Source organism: Strix uralensis, chromosome 4 (genome assembly GCF_047716275.1).
Source record: "Strix uralensis isolate ZFMK-TIS-50842 chromosome 4, bStrUra1, whole genome shotgun sequence".
Taxonomy (NCBI): domain Eukaryota; kingdom Metazoa; phylum Chordata; class Aves; order Strigiformes; family Strigidae; genus Strix; species Strix uralensis.
This window is the reverse complement of record NC_133975.1, coordinates 107304915-107325683: the sequence shown is the minus strand read 5'-3', so window position 1 is coordinate 107325683 and position 20769 is coordinate 107304915. Positions and strand designations below refer to the sequence as shown.

The following is a 20769-nucleotide window of genomic DNA, read 5'->3' as shown; positions in this document are numbered from 1 at the left end:
TATTAACGAATTAATTTAATTCATCGTTTATTTGACAATCAAATAGCCCACTCGAAGGGACAACCTTCAGCCCCCAAGTCCCGTCCACCCGCCCCGCGAGGAGGCGGCGGTCAGGGCACACCGGCGGTCAGGGCACACCGGCGGTCAGGGCACACCGGAGCCCCCGGCGGCCGCCGCCCCGCGCAGCCCCGCCCCGCCCCGGCGTGACGCAGGCGGCGCCGTTGGTCACGTGTGGCGGAGGCGGAGGCCCGGCCTGCCGCACCCGGAGCCGCCGCCATGCCGCTGCCGCTGCCCGGCCGCCCCCGCCTCGGGCAGGCCCCGCTCCCGGCCCTGCTGCTGCTGCTGGCGGTGCTGGTGGGCCCGGCGCGGCCCATCTCCTTCCAGCTGCCGGGCAAGGCGCGGAAGTGCCTGCGGGAGGAGATCCACCGCGACACGCTGGTCACGGGCGAGTACGAGATCGGCGCCCCGCCGGGCTCCTCCACCGGACCCTCCGCCAACCTCAAGGTGCGGCCGCGGCGGCGGCGCCCCGACAGGCCGGGGGCGGGGGGCAGTGGGGGTCAGGCCGGGGCGGGCGGCGTGGCCCCGCCTCCCCGGCGGCGCGGGGGCGGGGCGTGGGGATGGGTGACGTGTTCCACGCGTGACACCGACCCACGCGTGGGTTTGCAGCGGGCCTGGCCTCCTGCCTGCGCCGCGCCGGGGAGGGATGGGCCGGGACTCGCCTTGTGCTAGGGGCCACCAGCTCGCCCAAGGGCTCTGCCCTGGGGTAGCGAGGGAGCAGGGCAGGATTGTGGCTTGAGCCAAATACAGCCTTTTTCCCCGCAAGTATCTGCTCTCAGCGGCCTGCCAGCCGCCGTACAGCCCGCACGCCGAAGGCCTGGGGCGGCTGGCGGGACGGGCCGCTGCGGTGAGGCCGCCCTAAACCTGCTGACACGGTGTGAGGAGGGAAGAGTTACGGTGACGTGGCTTTCCGAGGGCTCCCTCCCCGCGTCCGGCCTGGCGCGACGGGATGGAGCAGCAGGCCGCAGGGAAGGGGCGAGGAGGGGGCTTAGAAACCGGGTTTTGGTACACAAAATGGCTTTTCGCATCTTGCCGCGTCGTGGCTTACTTGGATTTTAAGGAGGCAGGCGTTTGCTACAGGGAAGAAAGCAATTCTAAAGGATCTTCAGGGAGTATAGGGGAAGGGTCAGCAAAATACACGTCACTAATACACCTATATGACAAGCAGCTATCAAAACTTCAACAGCTTCACTTTAATTCTGTCCACAGTCTACCTTCCCTAGGCTTTCTTCAGATTTCCCACCTAGCTGAGTAGGGTCTATGGCTGCGTAATCAGTCAGTAACAGCTTCCTGCCTGATTTTTATTTCTGTCTAAGCTCCCAAAGGCTTCAAAAGTAAGCACACAAACAACAGAGACAGAATGGTCTGCTCAAGAGTCTCTTAACTCAGTGTTATTGAGTATTTGAGATCTCCTGAAATCAAGTTGCCCTTCCATCATCTGCCTATAGACACCTGAAGGCCTTGGGTTTTTAGCAGCTGTGCTTGGTTATGGCTAGAGAAGGCTGCTTCTGGAGTCTTGCATTTTTAAAAATCTTGTTCTGCTGTTCTTACATCATTTGTAAGAGGAAATTTGTCTGTGTATAGGCAGAGCCAAGCAGCTTTAATGCTTTAAAGTGTTGCTGTAGTATTTGGCTGGTAAGGTGTGTGTATTTCAGAGTGAGTGCCGTGTTCCCATCTGTCTCTTACCTCTTGGTGCTCAAGCCTCCTGGTTCTCTGGGTGCCCACTCTTAGGTCAACTGACCTCACAGTCTATTCCAAAACTCACTTTTATGACAGAAAGCTTGTCTAGGGAGGTGGTGAAGCAATGAATCTCACTCTTAGGTCTTAGTCTGGCTTTGCTACTGAAGCTGGTATCCAGGTAGGACTGCTCATGGAAGTTCTATTTTATTCTAACTGGAAAGTAAAAATGAAAAAAAAAAAAAAAAAGTTCTGTACTAGTTTGAAAAGCTACAAAGGAGAAATAATAATTTATGCAATTCTTGCTTTCCTTCTTACTGTTCAGTTATGCTGTGGCCTCCCAACATGCTGGGCCTGTTGTAAGTGCTGTAACCCCTCTGCTAGGTGCATATTTTCTCTTTGTGTCTGTGTGGGAAAGGTTAGTTCAGGACATCATGTCTGCAGGTGCTCTCTCTCCTTCTGCTTTGGTCCTCTGGATTGGGCCTCCAAACGTAGGAGGTTGGTAGTTAATCCTGGCTGGGCTCAGTTCGGTTCCTGCCGGTGAGCTAAGTTTTGTGAGTGTGATACCCCAGCGCTAACAGTGGCACCCTCTGTTTTGGTGGAATCCGGGGGCTCTGCCAGCTGGCAGCTGAGGGGCGGCTGTGGGGCGGCTGAGGTCTCACTTGGGCCCGGCCATGTGCCTCTGCCCCATTGTCGAGGCTGGTGGTTTGGGGAACCGTTGGGCTGTTTGTCAAGGGTGAACAATGCCCTGTCTGTAGGGGATTGCGTTACCGTAAATAACGTTAGAATAGCATGAAAAATCCCTTTCAGGTCAACTCCCCCACAAGCCTTCTGGCTGGGCTATTAGCAGCCTCTCCCGCCCCCGCCCGCCCGGCTGAATGGGCAGTGTATTTGGCTGATTTGGGAAATGCTATTCAGTTTTGATGAAAGTAGATAGCCAAGCTTTTACTGTGCAGAATCCTGTTTGTGAGCAGGCTATTGCTAGAGCTGCAAAGGGCAAGAAAGGATCAAGCTGCGTAATGTCCTCTAGCTAAAGATTAGCTCCGGTGTCTACAAAGCCCTAAGGGAATAGTGCTTAAAATAATATAGGGACATTTGGGAGCTTTCTTTACTGTGTTCTTGTCAGCACTTCTTGGGATGGAGAACCCAATGTGCAGATAGTACAATATCACCCTGTGGAGGCTAGCGTCTTGGTTAATTGGGACTGCTCTGTTGGCTAGTGTTCACCATGTCTGTGTGGTCAGGTGCAGACAGTCCAGCACTCCAGCAGGGCCTGCTGTCTTGAGCTGGGTGCTTCCCATAGTCTGGGGGCTTCCAGACAGGAGGTGGCTTGCGTTGGTGGCTTGTGGCAGAGAGGTGGCAATGCAGCTGCTGACTGTGCCTGACTGTGCAGGCGTGCTTTCATCTGCTCACCGCTTGAGTACAGGTAGAGCTCTGAGCAGGAACTGCAGCGCGGGAGGAGAACAGTGCTCCTCGTTCTCAGACGCTGACCAATACCGTATGGTGCAGGGGCAGCTACAACAAATCCCGTAACAGAAAATTGCGGGATAATCTGTATGTAGAGGAAGCTTGTTCCTAAAGTCTTGCCTGCTATGGTTTATACCCTGAGGCATGAGGATTTATATACTGTATTATTTTTCCTGCCTAATGCAGCAATTCTCATTATCCATCTGAAGGTCCACACCTGTTCTGAGTCCAGCAGGCTGCCGGTATCAGTGGTATCCCGTGACAGGGAGCTAATTATGTGTTCTAATAGAGTGTTTCCTTAGAATAATTTTGGGTACGTAGCCCTTTTGTATGGCCTTTGTATAGGGACATGAGGGTGGTTTTCTGTTATAAGATGGAATGAAGGAGAAAGTCTGACTTACCTTCTCCATACCACAAATTATTTCGTGTACTTCTGTCTCATATACCTTTAAAGTTATTCCCAAACTTTTTTGTCTCTTCACCTCTAAGACTTTCAAAGATCCCTAGTAATTTTAGCACCCATGTTTTTTCAGACATACCTGTTGAAGGACAGAGTTGAGGGGAACTGGGAAGTGTTCCAGTGGAACACAGACTCTTGATTTGGACGCAGTATTGTAATGTCTTCAGTTTTTTTCACGCCTCTCCCTGGACACAGTATTTCAACTGGATGGAGCCTTTAATTGAGCACAATGATTCTCAAGTCTGCGTCATGAAATGTGTGTCCTTTTTTTTTACTCTTTGTTGAAGCATTTCTGTAGACCTTCTACAAGTTTTGCCTATTCTTAGTAATTTCATAGACTTCATGCAAAGCAGTCATTATTCTGTCTGTGTAGTCTGAATTGTCCTCTGAAGTGGCCACTTTTATGGATCTTGGCACCCAAACCTTGTATAACTCAGGGCCACACTGATGGTTCGTTTCTGGAGGAATAGATGTGCCCTTCTCCACTTCATCTTCTGGGGAATGAGTCTTTTTTTTCCCATAAGGCTTCTCCATATCTCTGTTGCTATGGGAATTTATGAATTTTGCTTGCAAAAAGAAGGCAATGAATAACAGTTTGGTTCAGCTAGAGTTTCTAAATGTAGGCTATGTTCAGAGGTTATAGGAGGAAGAGGAATTGGTGTGGTTTTGGGTTTGGTTGGTTAGTTGTTTTTTGGTGAGATTCTTTTTTGTTTAATCTAAGAGCCAATAATTACCTTAGAGGCACTCGTGTCAGCACCTGGAGTGGGGTGAGGAAGAGAGGAATTGATACAGTTGTGAGGAAGGAGGGGAACTGTTGAAAGGAGAATGCAGCAGCTCCAAAGGGAATGCTGCAAGAACTCTTCCTGCATGGCCCAGGCCGTAAGCCCGTGTCAGGGAAGCACCGTGTTCCTCACCCTTGTCTCTTTTACAGATAACCGACTCAGCTGGGCACATCCTGTATGCCAAGGAGGATGCCACTAAGGGCAAGTTTGCCTTCACCACTGAAGACTATGATATGTTTGAGGCCTGCTTTGAGAGCAAGCTTCCTGTGGGTAAGTGAGGTGAAAGGTCTGTTGGCTGCTTCTAGCTTCCAAACAAGTTCATGTAGATATGTGTGTTTAGGGGTATGGGTGAAGTGGTGCTGGGTGTGGTCTGCAGAGCACTGTTTGACTTTTAAAGCTGATCTTCAGGAGGTTGTGGACAGTTTCACTGCAGGATATCTGCTCTCGGTGTTGCAGTTGAAGTTAAGTAATCCTCTGTGGCTGTTGTGTAGAGCGCTTGGGTTTCCTCTGAAAGGGGAATCATGCGTTCCTCCCACATAGGTCACCACATTTGCAGTGAGTGGCAGTACCGGGAGCAAACCACACCTCTTTTGCCCTTTTCATGCTTCTCCCCACCTTGCAGTCAAGCCAGGACAGAGCAGGATGCCATCATCTGCAGGACCCTGTCTTTCTCCCGAGCTGACCATCTCTCCCCATTGGGTGGAACATGATCTCTCAACAATGTGTGTTTGACAGCAATCCGGTGTTAGGGTAGCAAACGTTTTCTGGGATTGGGATGTGTGTGTGTATAGAGAATGTGGCCTTGGTTTGCATGCGCAACTGCTCTCTAAGTGGTCAATAAAGGGAAGGGGAAATGAGCAGGACGTCAGCCCTGCATTTGTCCTGGCAGGGATGGTTGCCTAACGAGCACTGAGGCTCGTTTCCTGTGAGTGTGACGCATGTGCTGCTTTGAGTGGTTGGGCTCAACTTCAGGACAAACGTGCTGAAAACAGCCAACATGTGGGCTCTAGTCTCATTTGCGGTGGTGTGAGTGCATGCAAGTTCGTAGGTGGTCACATCTTTTCACGGTCACTGTCAGAGTTCTGCTCCCTGGACCTGGTTCTTCTTAGGTCTTATCCTAAAAGATCCCAGAGCATTTCACAGAGCGGTCACTAGTAGCATTCCTCCTATCTGTTGACAGGCAGCCTTTGTTTTGCTGTTCTGCTCCATGTATAAGATACAGATAGTTTGCAGATCGAAGAGAACTTTCCAGAAAGAGAAGGCTTTCTTCTTTGCTGGGACTGGGAGGGATCTGGCTTGTAACACCTTTTCTGTAGTATTTCCCAGATAAGACAGTGACCCCAAATGCTCAGGATTTTTCTTTTATTTCACTGCAAAGGTAGGGCTTCCAAATGCTCCTTAACGCATCGAGACATGTAGGCACTAGTGACTCATCTGGGAGTCACTCATGCTATTTACTGTCCAACACCTGGGTATTTGGGAGGTCTCCAGACAGTCCCACAAATCCTTTCATAGCTTCCATGTGATCACACACTGAAGAGGGAAAGGCTTCTTTCTTTAGTTGTGTCTAGACTCTTATTTCAGTGCTTGTGACCAAAAGTTTCTTGCCTAGACTGAGCCCCTTATAGCTCTTTTGATTGTAGCAAATGTTTGTTCCCTGACTCCCTTGTACTGTTGCAGGTTTGTTTTAAAGCTTTCAGTACTGATGAGGATAAAATATTTCAAAGTGCAGCTTCTACCTAGTGGCCAGTGAGGCGTTGAGGTGTCAAAATCTAGAGCTGGTTGTTTGTGCAGCTGAATCGTCTTCTGGAAGCTTTCTCTTTGGGGGCCTCCAAGCTGCCATTTTTTTTGGACCCAGACACCCCAAATTCCTTGCTAAAGAGAGATGCTGCATGACAGGTATCTCCAGATTTCCCATGTCTGTGCTGCAAATCAAGGAAGTATTAAAGTAAGGGAGGTGGCACCGCAAGGCTTGATCATCTCCAGGACTTGGTTAAGGTACTGTGGAAGAAGTAACCACATCACAAGGAAGTGCCTTGTTTCCTCTATAAGGTCAGCATGGGAATGGGGAAACTGACCAAATGCTGTTTTATCCCCATGTTGCTCTTCAAAGGTTTTTTTTTTTCCCCACAGTCGCCATCAAGTAAGTGGTCAGGACTTGTAGTGAGGCAGCCAAGGAGGATGTTGGTGGAGTACTGGAAGAGAAAAACTGTTGGTAGAGGAAGCTCAGAGCCGTTGGGACCTGAGGGGTCTAAGCAACTGGGATTTCTCAATCCTTAACCACAGAAATGAGGAAGAGGAAGTGAGAAGGAGGTCCTATTTAGAAGGTCCACCTTATCAGAGTGGAGGGGTTCTTAGGGTGCTTCTTGGAGGTGTGGGGTTTTGCATGATAGGCTTTTTTCCCTCTTCGAGGATGGAAGGGTCCTGTCTTCCTGACCAGTGCTCTGTTCCCAGGCACACTTAACTCTCGCACCTTATGCTAATCTCTGAGAAGAACAGCCTGGCCTGCACTACGTGCTACCCTGTAGGGCTCTTCCTGTGTGCTAATCTTTACCTCTTTGCTCCTTCTGTAATCCTTCTCTTCCCAAACTTTCTTAAGAGTGTTATGGCTCATTTTTTCTGGAATTCCTATGGGAACATTTTTTGACATCCTGTTCAACCATTCTGTTTTGCCACTGACTTTGCTAATCTCCCATGAAACAGTTCTGTGTTCATGTGAGATGACCTCTTGAAGACCTCCTGAAGGATGTAGGTATCAGTTTAGTTCAAGATCTTTGGGCCTTAACTGTTTGGGTTTTTTTCTTTGTTGCTGATCCTGTCTGCTCTGGTGAGCCCTGGCTGCAGGAGGAGCTGGGAGTTACTGAGGATCTGATGAGCGTGAAGGGAGCTGCCTAGTATCTTGGGCTCAGTAAACTTGTAGAAGAGCAGCTTGAGTTTTTCCAGGCCAGTCCCTGACAGCATTAACCTCTTGCAGAACGTCTGCTTTCTGTCCCTTTACACCCAGCAGCTCTAGGTTTTCTACTTTCTTACTGGCTCTTGGCAGCTCTCCCTTCCAGCCAGACAAATTAATCCTTCCAGTTCTGTTCTCCTGTTCACTGGCCTCTTCATTTTTCTCATCGCTTCCTGGAAGCTCCAGGTCTCCACCCAAGTTGCTGTAATTTAAACAACATTAAAAAAACTTCTCACTGGACTGTGTGCTTTGAATTTTCTTCTGCAGCTACTGTTGACTGTCCTACCTGCCAGTCTCCAGGCATGCTGGTATATGTATGGCATAAGCAGTCATAACTTGTGGTTGGAGAAAGGAGCATTGGGTGGCTGTATACAGCCTGTCTGTTAAAGAATAGTACTGGGATTTGAATTTGTTTTTTACAGTAACCAGTCTTTTATAAGAAACCAAAAAAATCTATCCTAATCCTGATTTATCCATTGGGCTCTCAAATAGCTGGGTTTGTATTTTGAGCTCCTGTATCCCTCAGGAAATTTAAGAAACAGTTTGTAGTTGATTTGGACCATTTTGTCATTAGGTTATTCCATGTTCTGATAGCAGTAAAAGGTGGAGGCGATTCTGCTCTGGTGTTGAACTGTTCAGTGGGTAGAGAGAAAATTTGGGGATGTTGTAATGAAGATCTGAGTATCTTCCTAGCTCCGACTGAAGTGACCCAGTGTAACCTGTACACTGAGTTTGTGGACTGAGGGAATGTCCACCTGGCAGCCTCTTAAGGCAAAGTGTGATAAAGACTCAGAAATTTATGCTATAAGTGAATTCAGACGTTGTGTTTTGCTGGCAGCCAGCTGAGGACAACTGTATGCCCCAAAGGGCTGGGATTTGGGAACGTGTTATGTACAGACATTTCCTTGGTGGGTGGTATAGTGGAATATGATACTCAGGTCAGCTGATGTGCTGCATTCTTTAGGGTATTTTATATGCCTATTCTTTTGGTTTTTTCCCTCTTGTGTATGTTCTCAGATGTGATAGTTTGTAGCAGTTAAAAGAAGCTGTTAGCCATAGGTGTACCAAGCTTGGGGGCTACAGCCTTAAAAGATACCTACTGTGCTGTTAACTGCAGCCTTACCCTACTCGCTGTTTGTGCAGCTTCAGCTGGCAATTCTCTGAAGTGGCATTTTCCTGGCTTCAGAAGCCTCCTGCTATCCTGGGGTTTGCATTAGCAGTGTGGGTCTCGGACATCTGAGCTGTTCTTTCCCTGAAAAGATACGTTGGTAAAGGGATTGCCTTCATTTCTGCAGATACTGCAGCATGCAAGGGTCAGTAGTCCCCGTATGCCATATTCCTCAATTAGAGCAGTTTAACTTCTTGCTCCTTTGTAAATGTAAAATCATTTACAACCCCAATAACCTTGACAAGTTGCTGGTGTACTTCCTGCTAGGAGGAGTGTGGGCTTCCCAGTTGAATATTTGTCCCTCTGGTGACTTGTCTTTCGCCAGGCTGTCTCATAGCAGCTGGTATTCATCTTCTAATCCTCTGCAGTTTTTACAGTGATTTGCATCCTACACACACTTAGTGCATTTAGTTACAGCTTGTTCTCATTATCTTTGGGAGGCTCTCCTTCAGCCAGGATTTATTGTGAAGTCTCTGTATTTTTAGGCTGGACTGTGCTGCCTCCGCAGTTAGCTGCAGACATGGAGGGAGGGGAGGGATGTTGTGAGTTCTTCCTCAGTGGTGGGGAGAGCTGGTGATTTCCTGGCAGGCTGAATGTTTCGCACAATGAATCCTTTCATTATGCTTCCAGGAACAGGGAGGATGCCGGACCAGCTCGTGGTTCTGGATATGAAGCATGGAGTTGAAGCAAAGAACTACGAGGAGGTATGTCCCCTGGCTGCCTGCGCTGCAGGCTCCCCTTTCCCGGCACTCACGTGATGCCGTTTGTAGATGTGAGGCTCATGATGGGAAGCTGTTTTCCCAGCGGTGATGAAAGCCTGTCTGCAGCCTACAATTCCAGTGAAGCTTTGTGTGTTAGGGGAGGAAGAAAAAAAAAAAAAGACAATCAGCTAAAATTAATTCTTTACTCTGGGAACTGGAGCCTAATGTGTGAATTTCTTTGCTAGGACAGCATGACCCAGCTTCTGCGCATAGGCATTAGAGGCAACAAGAAACTGAGATGTGAAGTTTCCCCAGCCCCAGCAGCAGAGGGCATTTTAGGTTAATATCAGATCCTCCTAAAGCTCAAATTGCATCATTATTGTTCTTACCTTCCTGACTGTGATATGTACTGGCTCAACAGCTCTGAAATGGTGCTTGTGCATTTCTCAGAACTGGCAGTGTATCACTGTAAAGGTGTTTGGCAGAGTAGTAGCTGGTGTGAAATGGGTATTTGGTTTGAAAGCGTGACATTGCAAATAGGCATAAAGCCTAAACATTTCCATCTTAGGAGGACCCAGCGTTCTTAGACCCAGGAGCCAGCTATGTGGAGTAGCAGTTGCTTCATGGCTGGGACAGTCCTGACTGGTTTGGATGCTGAATTTTGATGGCTGCTACTATGCTTTTGGCTCACTAGAATTTGGGGTCAGTCAGCCCCCAGCACAGAGCCTGTGCCTGAGAAAATGAGAGTTGTTGGTGAAGAAAGATTCCTGCAAATGATTGCTGTGTCCACGGTGCATAACAGCGTGACGGCTGCCTTAGGGAGGAGAGTGGGTAGCAGAGGAGGCTGTGTATGGTGCCAGTTAGAAAAGGAACAAATTTCTAAGATGGGCATGCTGGAGTTTTTATATCCTTTTGAGCTTTGGGCTAGCTGGTCCTGCATGGCTTAAGTCAGTCTAGAGCACATCTTCCATGGAGAGTAAGAAAGTGCTTGGGGTCAGAGAAGAGCAGAGCAGTCATTGCACGAGCTGCCTGGCAAGCAGCTACTGAAGTATTACAAGATGAAATCTTACAGGACGACCTCTGAGAGCATAACTGGGAGGATTATGATGGCTATATTTACAGAATCTCTTTAAATACAATGCTGCGGCATACTCTTAAGTTACATTACTGTAGTGCTACCTAGAAACATTGTCCCTAGGCAGAAAGGTTCTCTTACACGTGTATGTCTACGTACTCACTGGTTGTACTGATGCAGCTTGTCTTGGAATAATAGTAAGTATCCATTATGCTCGTCAGTATAGTTAGATCAATGGAAAAGGTCCGTGGACAAACATGGGAAAAGAAGAATTTAGACTTGCAGTCCTACCTGACACCAAATGCGGATCTTGGCAGCACTGACAAGCATCCTTGACTTGTCAGGACCTCTCAGAGTGGCACACTGTGTTGAGCCTTCTTGAGCAGTGTGTCTGCAAAGGACTCAAACTGGTTTACTGTTTGTACAGCTGCTACAGATGTTTAGCCACACTGCTTTGCAGTGTGTTTCTTTTTTTTCATCCTCTGTCTCCCCAGGTTGCTGTAGTATTTGTGGGTTTTGACTTGACAGGCTGCTTAAGGCGTGAAAGGGAGGACTGTTGCTCAGGTTTCTCTCCTGGAATTGCTGCCTCTTTGAGCTTTTTGCTTGTGATGTTCATCTGCTGTAAGATACCAGTGACCTGTCTTATCCCCCATTTTTTCTTGTTGAATTGCTGCAAGGAGACTTGATGCAGGGAGTTGAACAAGGGTCACTGATACTGTCCTGCTTATGCATGGATATATGGAGTGAGAAGAGGGGTGATGTCCAAGTCTGGCTTCATAAGCTTTCATAGATCCAGACAGTCTTGGAGCAAAGCAACTGGGAGAGTGAGCTGGGTTAGAAAACCTAACTGCATGGCAGTGTCATACCTTTGTTCTCTGGGGTAGGGAGGAATAACTTTCTCCATTCAATAAGTAGAAATGAAGCGATTGAAGGAGCTGGGACTGTTCAGTTTGAGGAAGAGAAGGCTGAGGGGAGACCTCATCACTCTCCACAACTACCTGAAAGGACATTGTAGAGAGGTTGGTGCTGGTCTCTTCTCACAGGTGATTAGTGACAGAACAAGAGGGAATGGCTTTAAACTGCAACAGGGGAGGTTTAGACTGGACATTAGGAAAAAATTTTTCACAGAAAGAGTGGTCAGACAGTGGAATAGGCTGCCCAGGGAGGTGGTGGAGTCACCATCCCTGGATGTGTTTAAGGGTCGTTTAGATGAGATTTGGGGGGATGGATATAGTGTAGGGGAGAACTTTGTAGAGTAGGGCTGATGGTTGGACTCGATGATCGCAAGGGTCTTTTCCAACCTGAATGATTCTGTGATTCTGTGAAAAGACTTTTCAGAGGGCACCAAGAAGGCTTGGCGATCTAGGTTCCTTTCCAGATCAGCTACTCCTTGTCAATTCTTGGCTATAGCGTGTCTCTTTATGCTAGGAAGAGAGTTAGGCTTTGACAAATCTGTGTGGCCCCTGAGAACTTCAGTGGAGTTGTTGTCTTGGTTGTTTTGGTGGTCCAGATGTTCCTCCTAGGATTATGGTGTTCTACCATCACAGATGCTTGGTGGGCTTTTTACAAAATCCCTTGGAGCACCTGTGCATAGTTGGCTTCACTAGGGATGAAAGAGGTTCCATGATGTGCATCTTGGAGTACATGCAGGACTAAAAGGAGCAGTCAGATGTTTCTAGCTACGCCTATTAAGAGCAGCTGAAAGGATGCAGGATGAAGCAGACAAGCCTTGGTTTTTCCCAGTGGAACCTTTGTAGTCTCCTGTGAATGAGGAAGAGTGCCCTCCAGGAAGATAATGGAGCCAGTCAACGCAGGGTTAACTTGTCAGTAGAGCTGCCTGAGACCTTGTATGTGTTATAGACCTGCTGCTCTAGCTGTGTCAGCAGAATCTGGGCCATAGGCATGCTTACACTGGTACCGGTTTTTCAGCAAAGCTCTGCTGGCAGATGCATATCAGGGCCATAGGGTTTTGTCAGTACGACCTATTGGCTAGAAAGTGGGAGGGGTTTAACCTCCTGTTTCCTACCCGTCCTCACAAATGGACTCGGAATTGACACTGCTGTGCAGGCAGAGCTGTAATATACAGCTCGCCTCAGCATAAAAATCCTCAGATGACTGCTTGATGGCCTGCAGCTTGCCAGGATACGCGTGTCATGTGAAGACCCTTCAGTGAAATGGCTGATTAGCTGGCACTGGCCTGCTCACGAGCAGCTCTTCAGATGGGCTCTGACACACAGGCAGCTGCCTCTGGAAGTGGTGTTTTGGGGATGCCTGCACCCTGGCCACCTTGTTGCCTGCCTGTTGGCACCTGGACCACTGAGGGGTGCCCCTGCAGCTTATGTCTGAGTAATCCCGGGTGGTGGTGAGACTGCTTGTGAGCTGCAGGTGCTCCGTGTGTTTTCAGTAGCATAACTTTCTTCTGCTGCATTACTCGGGGACGCGGCATCTGACCTTCATGGCGGGGGCCTGTCACTCTTTGGTAATAGTGACAAATTCTGCGCGAGAACCAGAGTTACCCAAACCCTATGCTGTAGCAGTGGCAGGAATTACAGTTAGCTTCCTTTGAGTAATGTCTTTGTGTCACAGATTTTACATAATGTGTAGTCAGGTTACAGCCAAGACTGGGGCAGGGACATGTGTTTACATATTCAACTTTAAATAGTTGCTCTTGTGGACTGTGCTTTCTAATTGAATTTCCTGTGGATTTTTCTTCTTGGATAAAAGTCTGTGAGTTGTAGGACTGTGGGTTGCATGTTCTGCACAAAAATGATGTCCTATAAAACCAGCTTTTATGAGGGAAGTGCATTTTCCTTTCCAACTGGCTCAAAGGCCTCCGGTCCCATAAGTATTCCGGCAGCGTCACCTGGTGGCTTGAGGCAGATGGAGCGCTTTGTAGCTGTGTGGTCCCTACCAAGAGCATACGTTGCCCTTGAGGTTATCAGTCTAAGTGATAAAAGCCCTGAGCTCTTGTGGGTGTAATCAAACCACTACTACTGGGAATCAGGCTGCTCGGGATTTCTGGGGTATGTGGCAACAGCAGAGCGAGTCTCAGTGCTAATATCCTGTGTGCCTATAGAACACTATCATATGCGTATGTAAGTTAGTCATTTGTATCTCACTCTGTGACTTCTATTCACTGGAGGTTTAGTCATGTGGCAAGCTCTTCTACCCACTCCTCAGAAGCCAACTGTGAATAAGCTAACATTAGGCCGAATAAGGAAGAAATGTGCTTGTATGCATACTGTGCTCCTCCGTTGTGTAGGAGGGGTAGTAGGAAAGTGTGTTTCAGAGAACAGGTGGGAGAAGTGATAGTGTTTTATGAAATGGTAGTTGCTGGCTTGTAGAGGTGTTTCCCTAGGGGAAGGATGCCCCAGATCTGTAGTATGTGAGGAGGAGTGGTTCAAACTGGCAGTAAAAACCCATGTGGGAGCTTTTGGTTTTGGCTCAGTGATTGCCTGACTCTTCTGTTTTCTAGATTGCAAAAGTGGAGAAGTTGAAGCCTCTGGAAGTAGAATTGAGGCGCCTGGAAGATCTTTCGGAGTCCATAGTTAATGACTTTGCCTATATGAAGAAACGAGAAGAGGAGATGAGGGACACGAATGGTAAGAGACTGTGTGCTCCTTCAGAGGGATGGAGCTCTAAGACTCCTTACTTCTGCTGAATGTGTTATTAGGACAGCATTTGGAGATCAAGCAATTATAGTGGTCTCTGCCTCCTCTGTTCCTAGTAAGGGGAAACCTGCTGGTATTTCTCTTTTTCTGAAGCAGTCAATGAGTCCTGTGTGTCCCATCTCTAGAAATCATTTCTTTCTGTCTTCATTCCTAACGTGAATTACTCTGCACCATTTAATGTTGCCCATTAGCCACAATTTCACCTTGTTCCATCTCATTATCCTTCTGTTCCCTCTGCTTTTATTCTCAAGTACTGCTGGTGCTTGGGTGCCCTTGCCTTCATGCTGTATCATATCTTGCCTTTGAAGTTTTGCACGGGTGGGGAGAGGAAATCCTGGGAACTTTGCCCTCTTGAGGGGCATCCTGTGATGTCAGACTCCCGCACAATGGTTTGTTGTCTGTTTCAGAGTCGACAAACACCCGGGTTCTGTACTTCAGCATTTTCTCCATGTGCTGTCTCATCGGACTGGCCACCTGGCAGGTTTTCTACCTGCGTCGCTTCTTCAAGGCCAAGAAACTGATTGAGTAAAGGAGCAAGTCCTCCTCCCCCTCCTCTCAGACCCAGCTGGACACCGCTGGGACCCAACCATGGCCCCCTGGAGCCATCTCACAGATGATACCCACTGACTGGAGCTTTTCTGCAGGAATTTGGACCCTAAAGGGGGAGGGGAGCCTAAACATTGGAGGCAACGGGGGACTTGTGAAATCCTGTTGGATGTTGAGGGTGGGGGAGGTTGTGATGGGTTTGGGGATTCCTGGGCAGTGATTAAATAAAAAAAGATGTTTCCATGACAGCTGCACCAAGTTTTTGCGCTGTCTGTTCTCCTTTTATAATCTTGGCTTGATGATGTCTCCCATCTGTCTGTGACTGTAGTGTTACTCTGAGCCACTTGACCCTGCTGAGCTCTTTAGGTGCCACGCAGCTAGCACCGGGGCAGAGCGGGGGATTCCCTGTTCTGACCAGCTGGAATCTAAGCCCCGTGTAAACGGAGGTGAGTGCAAAGCAATAGGATTCATCAGTCCAGCAGGGCCTGAGGATAGAGGGAGGTCCGAGGTTTGGTCCCTGTTGCGGACCTCTGTGTTTCTCCCTGTGGGAGCTGGTGTCTTTGTGCTGACAGGTCAGGGCACTTGAGCATATGGTGGTTCAGCCTGGAGGAAGGGGAGCCTTGGAAGGAGGGCTTGGGATCGTGTTTGAGCTTGGAAAGGGGAAGCCTGCTTTGCTCCAGTAAGCTGTCCAGCCTTGGTCCCACCCTTGCTCCACGTGTGTGTCTTGGATTTGCCTTTCTTGTTCTGAAATGATGCAGCAGTTTTCCTGAAAGTCTTGGTCAGGAACAGCCTTTTGTGCAGATGGAAGGCCTCAGTCAGATACAGTCACAGAACAAATAAGAGCAGGTTATGCTTGGAAGCTTGGTCTTATGTTGAGCAGGAGACTTTTCTCATCTAACAGTGTAGCATTTATCCAGCAGGCAGCTGGCTGAATCTCATTTTCTGAGACCTCAAAGCAAGGTGGGCTGCTGCTCGTGTGAAGCATGAGGGCCTGTGCCCTGCTTTGAGGTCTGAGGGTGCAAGGGGTGTTTCGCAGGTTGGCAGAGGAATTGTTGGAAGAATGTGAATGAACTCAGAAAAGCAGTACGGGGTAGGAATAGGCTAATTCTACATCTGGGGGTGTCTGAACTGTGCCCTTAACAGAGTTCTTATTCTCCCATGCGGTACTACAGAGAGCAAGCAGCTTCTCATCACTTCTCAGCTGTCCAGGTGGCATGATGCTAAATAAGCCGGGCTGGGAAAAAATAGGGAGGTTAAATTCCTGGACTTACCTGCTGCAGTTTTTAGGCAGTGATTAAAATTCTCTCACCTTCTCTGCATTCCTTCAGAACAAATGGTTCAGCAGCACAGCATTCTGGTGTCATGTGCCTAGTCTGGCTAGGGAAGAGGTTGTCATGGCCCTGGGCCTGGGCTACCATTTTGAAAAAAACATGGTTTTATAATTTCTGACCTGAATCTGATCTATTGCTAGGAAGGAAACGGTTGTTCAGGATGAGGCAATGGGAAAGAGGATGAAAAGATGACCTCCTGTCATCTAAATACATTAAATACATTGCCTCCCCTTTGCCATTGCCAAGTTCCTGGAGTTGTTAGTTCCACTGTCAAGTGTTTAGATTGCTTTTAATTTGTTTATTCTTTGATAAAGCCATATTAAGAACTCAAATCCACTCCTCTGCCCTTGCATCCATTTTATCCTTGTACGTTTTTGAAAGCTGTTACAGTGCAGAACAGCAGTGATGCCACAGGACTGAATTACAGAAGTCATTTGAAGGTAGTTTTAGGTCCTACAGTTTGAAGCCTGTAGATCTGTTAAGGTTTTGCTTTTGTTTTTATATAACTTAAAAAGTACAAGAAAGGGGCTTTTCCAGTCTTGTCTGTTTTGATATCCTCTCCCCATCCCTGAGTACAAAGATACCTTTATTTTAAAAATGGTGGCGAGGCCTTAAGTTCCCCAGGTGACTGTTACACACTATCATCATTCTGGTGTTGCGTTTTGATCTTCACTGTACTGGTATGATTACTGGGGAGCAGGTGTGGGGGACTGGTGTGGATTTACCTGTAACGACTGGTTGGGGGATTTTTGTCAACTTTCTCAAATAAAATTTCTTTGGGGAAAAACAACCCACCTCAGTTGTCCGTGTGAATCTTGTCCTCTTTGTGCATGTTCCTATCGACTGCAGTTTCCTGCGAGCTGACCTGTCGCAGGAAGCAGCAAGTACACGGACACCCTGCAAGCCTTTGGGTTTCTCTAGCAGCCGTTAATTTCTAAAGAATTTGAGAATTCCAGACTCAGGAAAGGTACCAGCTTGCACAGGGCTTCTCTGCAGAGTGTGACCAGCACAGCAAGCAAGGTGTCTCTAATACAGGTTACCATTTGTTGCCTTTCTTCCTCGCCTTCCTAAGTATATCCTCTATATAGGAGGCTGATAGTGGAACAGGGCCGGTGCTCTAGAGTACAAGATCCAGTTTTCCACTGCCAGCTCCCATGTAAAATCTAATTCATTAATGGAATTACTTTCAGTTTTGTGCTTTAGAGGAATTTTTTAACTGTTGCAAAGATGAGTTGGTCCTGTGTGAGTGGCAGATGCTTACTGAAGAGAGTCGTTAGGTATTTACTGAACTGCTGTCAGATCTCTTCTGCTGAGCTTGCGAGCCTTTTGTCATGCAGTAGCCAAGTGAGATATGCTATGTAACAGGACTGGGGACACATAAATGCTACATAACTAGTTAGTACTATCAGGGAGAATTTCAAGAAGGGAAATTCCCAGATCTTTGGATAAGGATTAGCCTCTGCAAGTTCCTGCCTGGATGAATATGTGAGTATGTGAAATCGTACAGCTGTTCTCATGCGGTAGGTTGGCGGTGGGTCTGGGCTGTTTCAGAGTACTGCGGATGCAGAGCTGGTGTCTTCATTCCTTTTTACTTCTGGGAAATGGGCTAAAGTTGAGCTGTTGCAGATACTTGGGTCTGAGCCCATCTTTGTGTGTGACAGATGCATCACTGGTAAATCTATAATTGCCTGTAGCAAACTGCATCAGACGTTTTCAGTTTTCAGCCTCTTCCACCCACTTGTCAATGTGACTAACGATTTAATTATCACACTACTTAACACAGCGCGTGAGCATTCCTAAGTAAGGTATATCTTCGCGTATTCCCCCTCCTGCTATGCCAACGTAGGCTGCACCCTGTACAAAGTGCCTGCTGCAGCTGCTGTGTGCATGCACACATAAGGGGATGAGAATTTTGCACACATTCTTGCTCATTTCTTACAAGCTGCTCAGGTATGTGAGAAATAACCCGAGTGTACACCACCTGTGTTGTCTCTTAACGGGCAGATCAGGGATTCCGACTCAAAACTAGTTTGGCAACTGGTTGGCATCATTAGTGGGTTCTCGCCTGTGCATTTCATGGGGTCCTATGGCAGAGGTTCTGGAAAGCAGCGTGGCCTCTCTTCACCTCTGCCAGTTCACGTGACTTATTTCTGTCTCATATCTTTAGTTGTGTCCCTCTGCTGTAATTGTCTTTCAGATGCCTGAGATGGCCTTGCCCTTAGCGAACAAAGTCTCTGGAAGTGAACTTACTGTACGTTCAAGGTGGCTTGAGGGGAAGGAGAGAGCACAAACCTGAAATGGATACATCTTTCACAGGAAGAAGAAAGTTGAGTCTGGTGAAGGCTGCAGGAGTTCAGGGTTGGTGGTTTTGTCTGCTGCCCCTTCTCCACCTGAAAAATTAGTCGGGCTTGTGCCTACCGTGTTGTTCCTACCCCAAACCACTGCTAGTGATGGTGTGATGACTCTGGCACACCTGCCTTTCTCTGAGGAAGGTGGAAGGAGCAGAGGATTTAGGAAAACTGCCTGTTGGCATTTCTTGGACCTTTGTAAACCTGAAACATGTGAGCCCAAGCTTTTGCTGCAGTGCTAAAATATTTGTATTTGCTCAGCAGTGTTTGTAGGAAGCCTGCTTTGCTTTGTACTGGAAGTCTATTGCACTGGCAGGAGTTAGGAGTTGCTCCATTTCAGCTGCAGCTGAAGTGACTAAAACTTTCTGCAAAATGGCAGTAACAGATGCCTGATTGGTCTTTCTGTTGCCAGAGGTCCGTGTGGTTTATCACCTTAAACTCAGTGCATTAGCTTCTGCACTTCCAGCTTGCTGACACAGCCTGCCAGAGGACCTGTGGTCTCCAGGTGTCAGTCCTAGTGAATTGTGCTACGAGGATCATTTGTTTAGCTCACGTTTGGAGAAAGCTGCTGTTTCCTGAAGGACCCATCGGACTTGTTGTATTTCAGTTTTTGCAATAAAATGTATGTGTTGAATAACTTCCTTTGGGAGCATGTTACTCAAAAAAGGCAGCAACAGAACCGTGCTCACATTTGCTCTGTCTCATTCTGCAGTTTCCTGTCACTTAATTTCCTTTCATAGCTGATATTCCTGAGGTACATTTTCCCTGAGCTTTTAAATCGGTTGTATTATGTGATCTTTGCATAAGCTGCACCAGGAGGTTCTGTTGGAATTGTAATGAGATGAACTTGTTTTTTCTTGGTTATATGGGAGATGCTGTTCCTACAGCCGCCACACAGCAGAGGCAGACAGAGGGGAGGGTGTGCTTATGTTTTCCAGCTGTATCCTATTGCAGCTCCGGTCTGATCTGCTGCAGAACTTTACACTCTAGGGTTTTCTCGCCCATACCAGCTGCTTGGTCTTTTATTTCCTCTCTGAATATACTTTGGATAATCTTTCCCCAGGTGTAAGGTATTTGCTATACATATGTAACTGGAATCTCATGGTACTGTAGTCTTAGTTATAATTAACCATGTAGATGCCTTGTCATTTCTTCCTTCTCAATGTGGGCTGCTCTTTCCTTGTGTTAGTGACATAATCAATGTACTGTCTTGACTCTGAAACCATGAATGAGATCTTTGAACTAAGGCAGATACTTGCTATGATTTGCTATAAATGACAGTGTTCCTACCCTTATCCAAGTAATGATTTTGCAAGAGGCAGAATGGCACATTGCCTCTACATGGTGTGATTTCTTTAAATGCTTGAGTAAAAAATTCAGTGTAAAATTGGGTGTATATTCTTCAGTCATATTCCAGTAAACCTGAGTGGGCGGTGGCTGCTACTTCCCTTAGGGACATCTTGCTGTGAGAATTACTGCCCTGCTTTTTAAAGCATAGTAAAGGTAACATTGTGGGGTGGCTAAACCTGATTGTGGCTACTACTGTGATCATTTTATGGAATAATGTGTATTATACTGTATTCTGGTTTTCTACAACTGTTCCAGATTCCTTAATCCCATTTCTGTGAGATTTTGCCATCTTGATATTTTTAAAAAAATTATTATTTTCCAGAGGATATTTTTCCAGGTACTCGCCTCACAGTGGAGGGAGTGAATGATCCTTAGCAGAACATGTCTGAGCTTTTTCATGCATTTCTGCAAGCTCCTTTATTCTAAAACTGACGTGCTGCCTTTGCCGATTAGAAGGACAACATCTTTGTCTGGAAATAGTTACAATGCACAGCAAATAAATTTTGATGGATAAGTTACTTTTAAAATAGATGCATATAATGCTGAACAGCTCTTTGACCACCACCTCATGGCAAGGAACCCCACTTGTGGTTCCACTCTCTGAGCAACAAAGCATCTTCCCAAGGTAGTGGGATAAGAGCTAACCAGGCTTTGTTGTACCTGGTTTTAGGGATTTGTGCTTCGGCTCCTGATGTCTCCTGTAAGTGTAGGATCACCTGTCCTGAAGTGAACAATCACCATCGCTCAACTCTGTTTTCCCATCTGTGGTTGTGACTGCTGAATTTTGAAAATAAAATATTGAAATTATGATAGTGTGCATGATCTATGAAGAAAATAAATCATTAACCTATGATAAAGGTTGCTAATACTTCTTTATGACAGAGAAATTATTGCAGCTCCAGATCTAAAATATTATTTGTGAAGCTCTCGGTTTATTTCATCTCGGTTAGAGAGAAAATTCGTGAACCCTGAGTGGCACGGTAAGGGACACTGCTGTGTTTTATTAATGGTGTGAGATGTGTATCCACCGCAGGTCCCCTCATCCTTCCAGCAGATCTTTGAGCTTGGGATACGGTTGTGGTGTTTATCGGTGTGTTCTCCCTTGTAGCAATTATTTTTCAATAATGTATGTTATGTGTAGTACAGTTAAACAAAACCAGTAATGACTTAAATTTTGATATAAATC

General features: G+C 47.1%; 1 protein-coding gene across 1 annotated transcript; it reads left to right on the top strand.

Moving 5' to 3' along the window:
• Nucleotides 1-216: 216 nt before the first annotated feature.
• Nucleotides 217-16679, top strand: TMED10 (transmembrane p24 trafficking protein 10). The gene is made up of 5 exons (XM_074868429.1): nt 217-504; nt 4593-4713; nt 9192-9265; nt 13813-13939; nt 14416-16679. The coding sequence occupies exons 1-5, from the start codon at nt 277-279 to the stop codon at nt 14535-14537; spliced, it is 672 nt and encodes a 223-aa protein (XP_074724530.1). The 5' UTR covers nt 217-276; the 3' UTR covers nt 14538-16679.
• Nucleotides 16680-20769: the final 4090 nt, after the last annotated feature.

Bases quoted from the DNA above. Each gene is read 5' to 3' on its own strand.
- TMED10 (XM_074868429.1), top strand. From the start codon at position 277: ATGCCGCTGCCGCTGCCCGGCCGCCCCCGCCTCGGGCAGGCCCCGCTC. The intron at 505-4,592 runs GTGCGGCCGCGG...TCTCTTTTACAG, and splicing joins GACCCTCCGCCAACCTCAAG to ATAACCGACTCAGCTGGGCA. The intron at 13,940-14,415 runs GTAAGAGACTGT...TGTCTGTTTCAG, and splicing joins GGAGATGAGGGACACGAATG to AGTCGACAAACACCCGGGTT.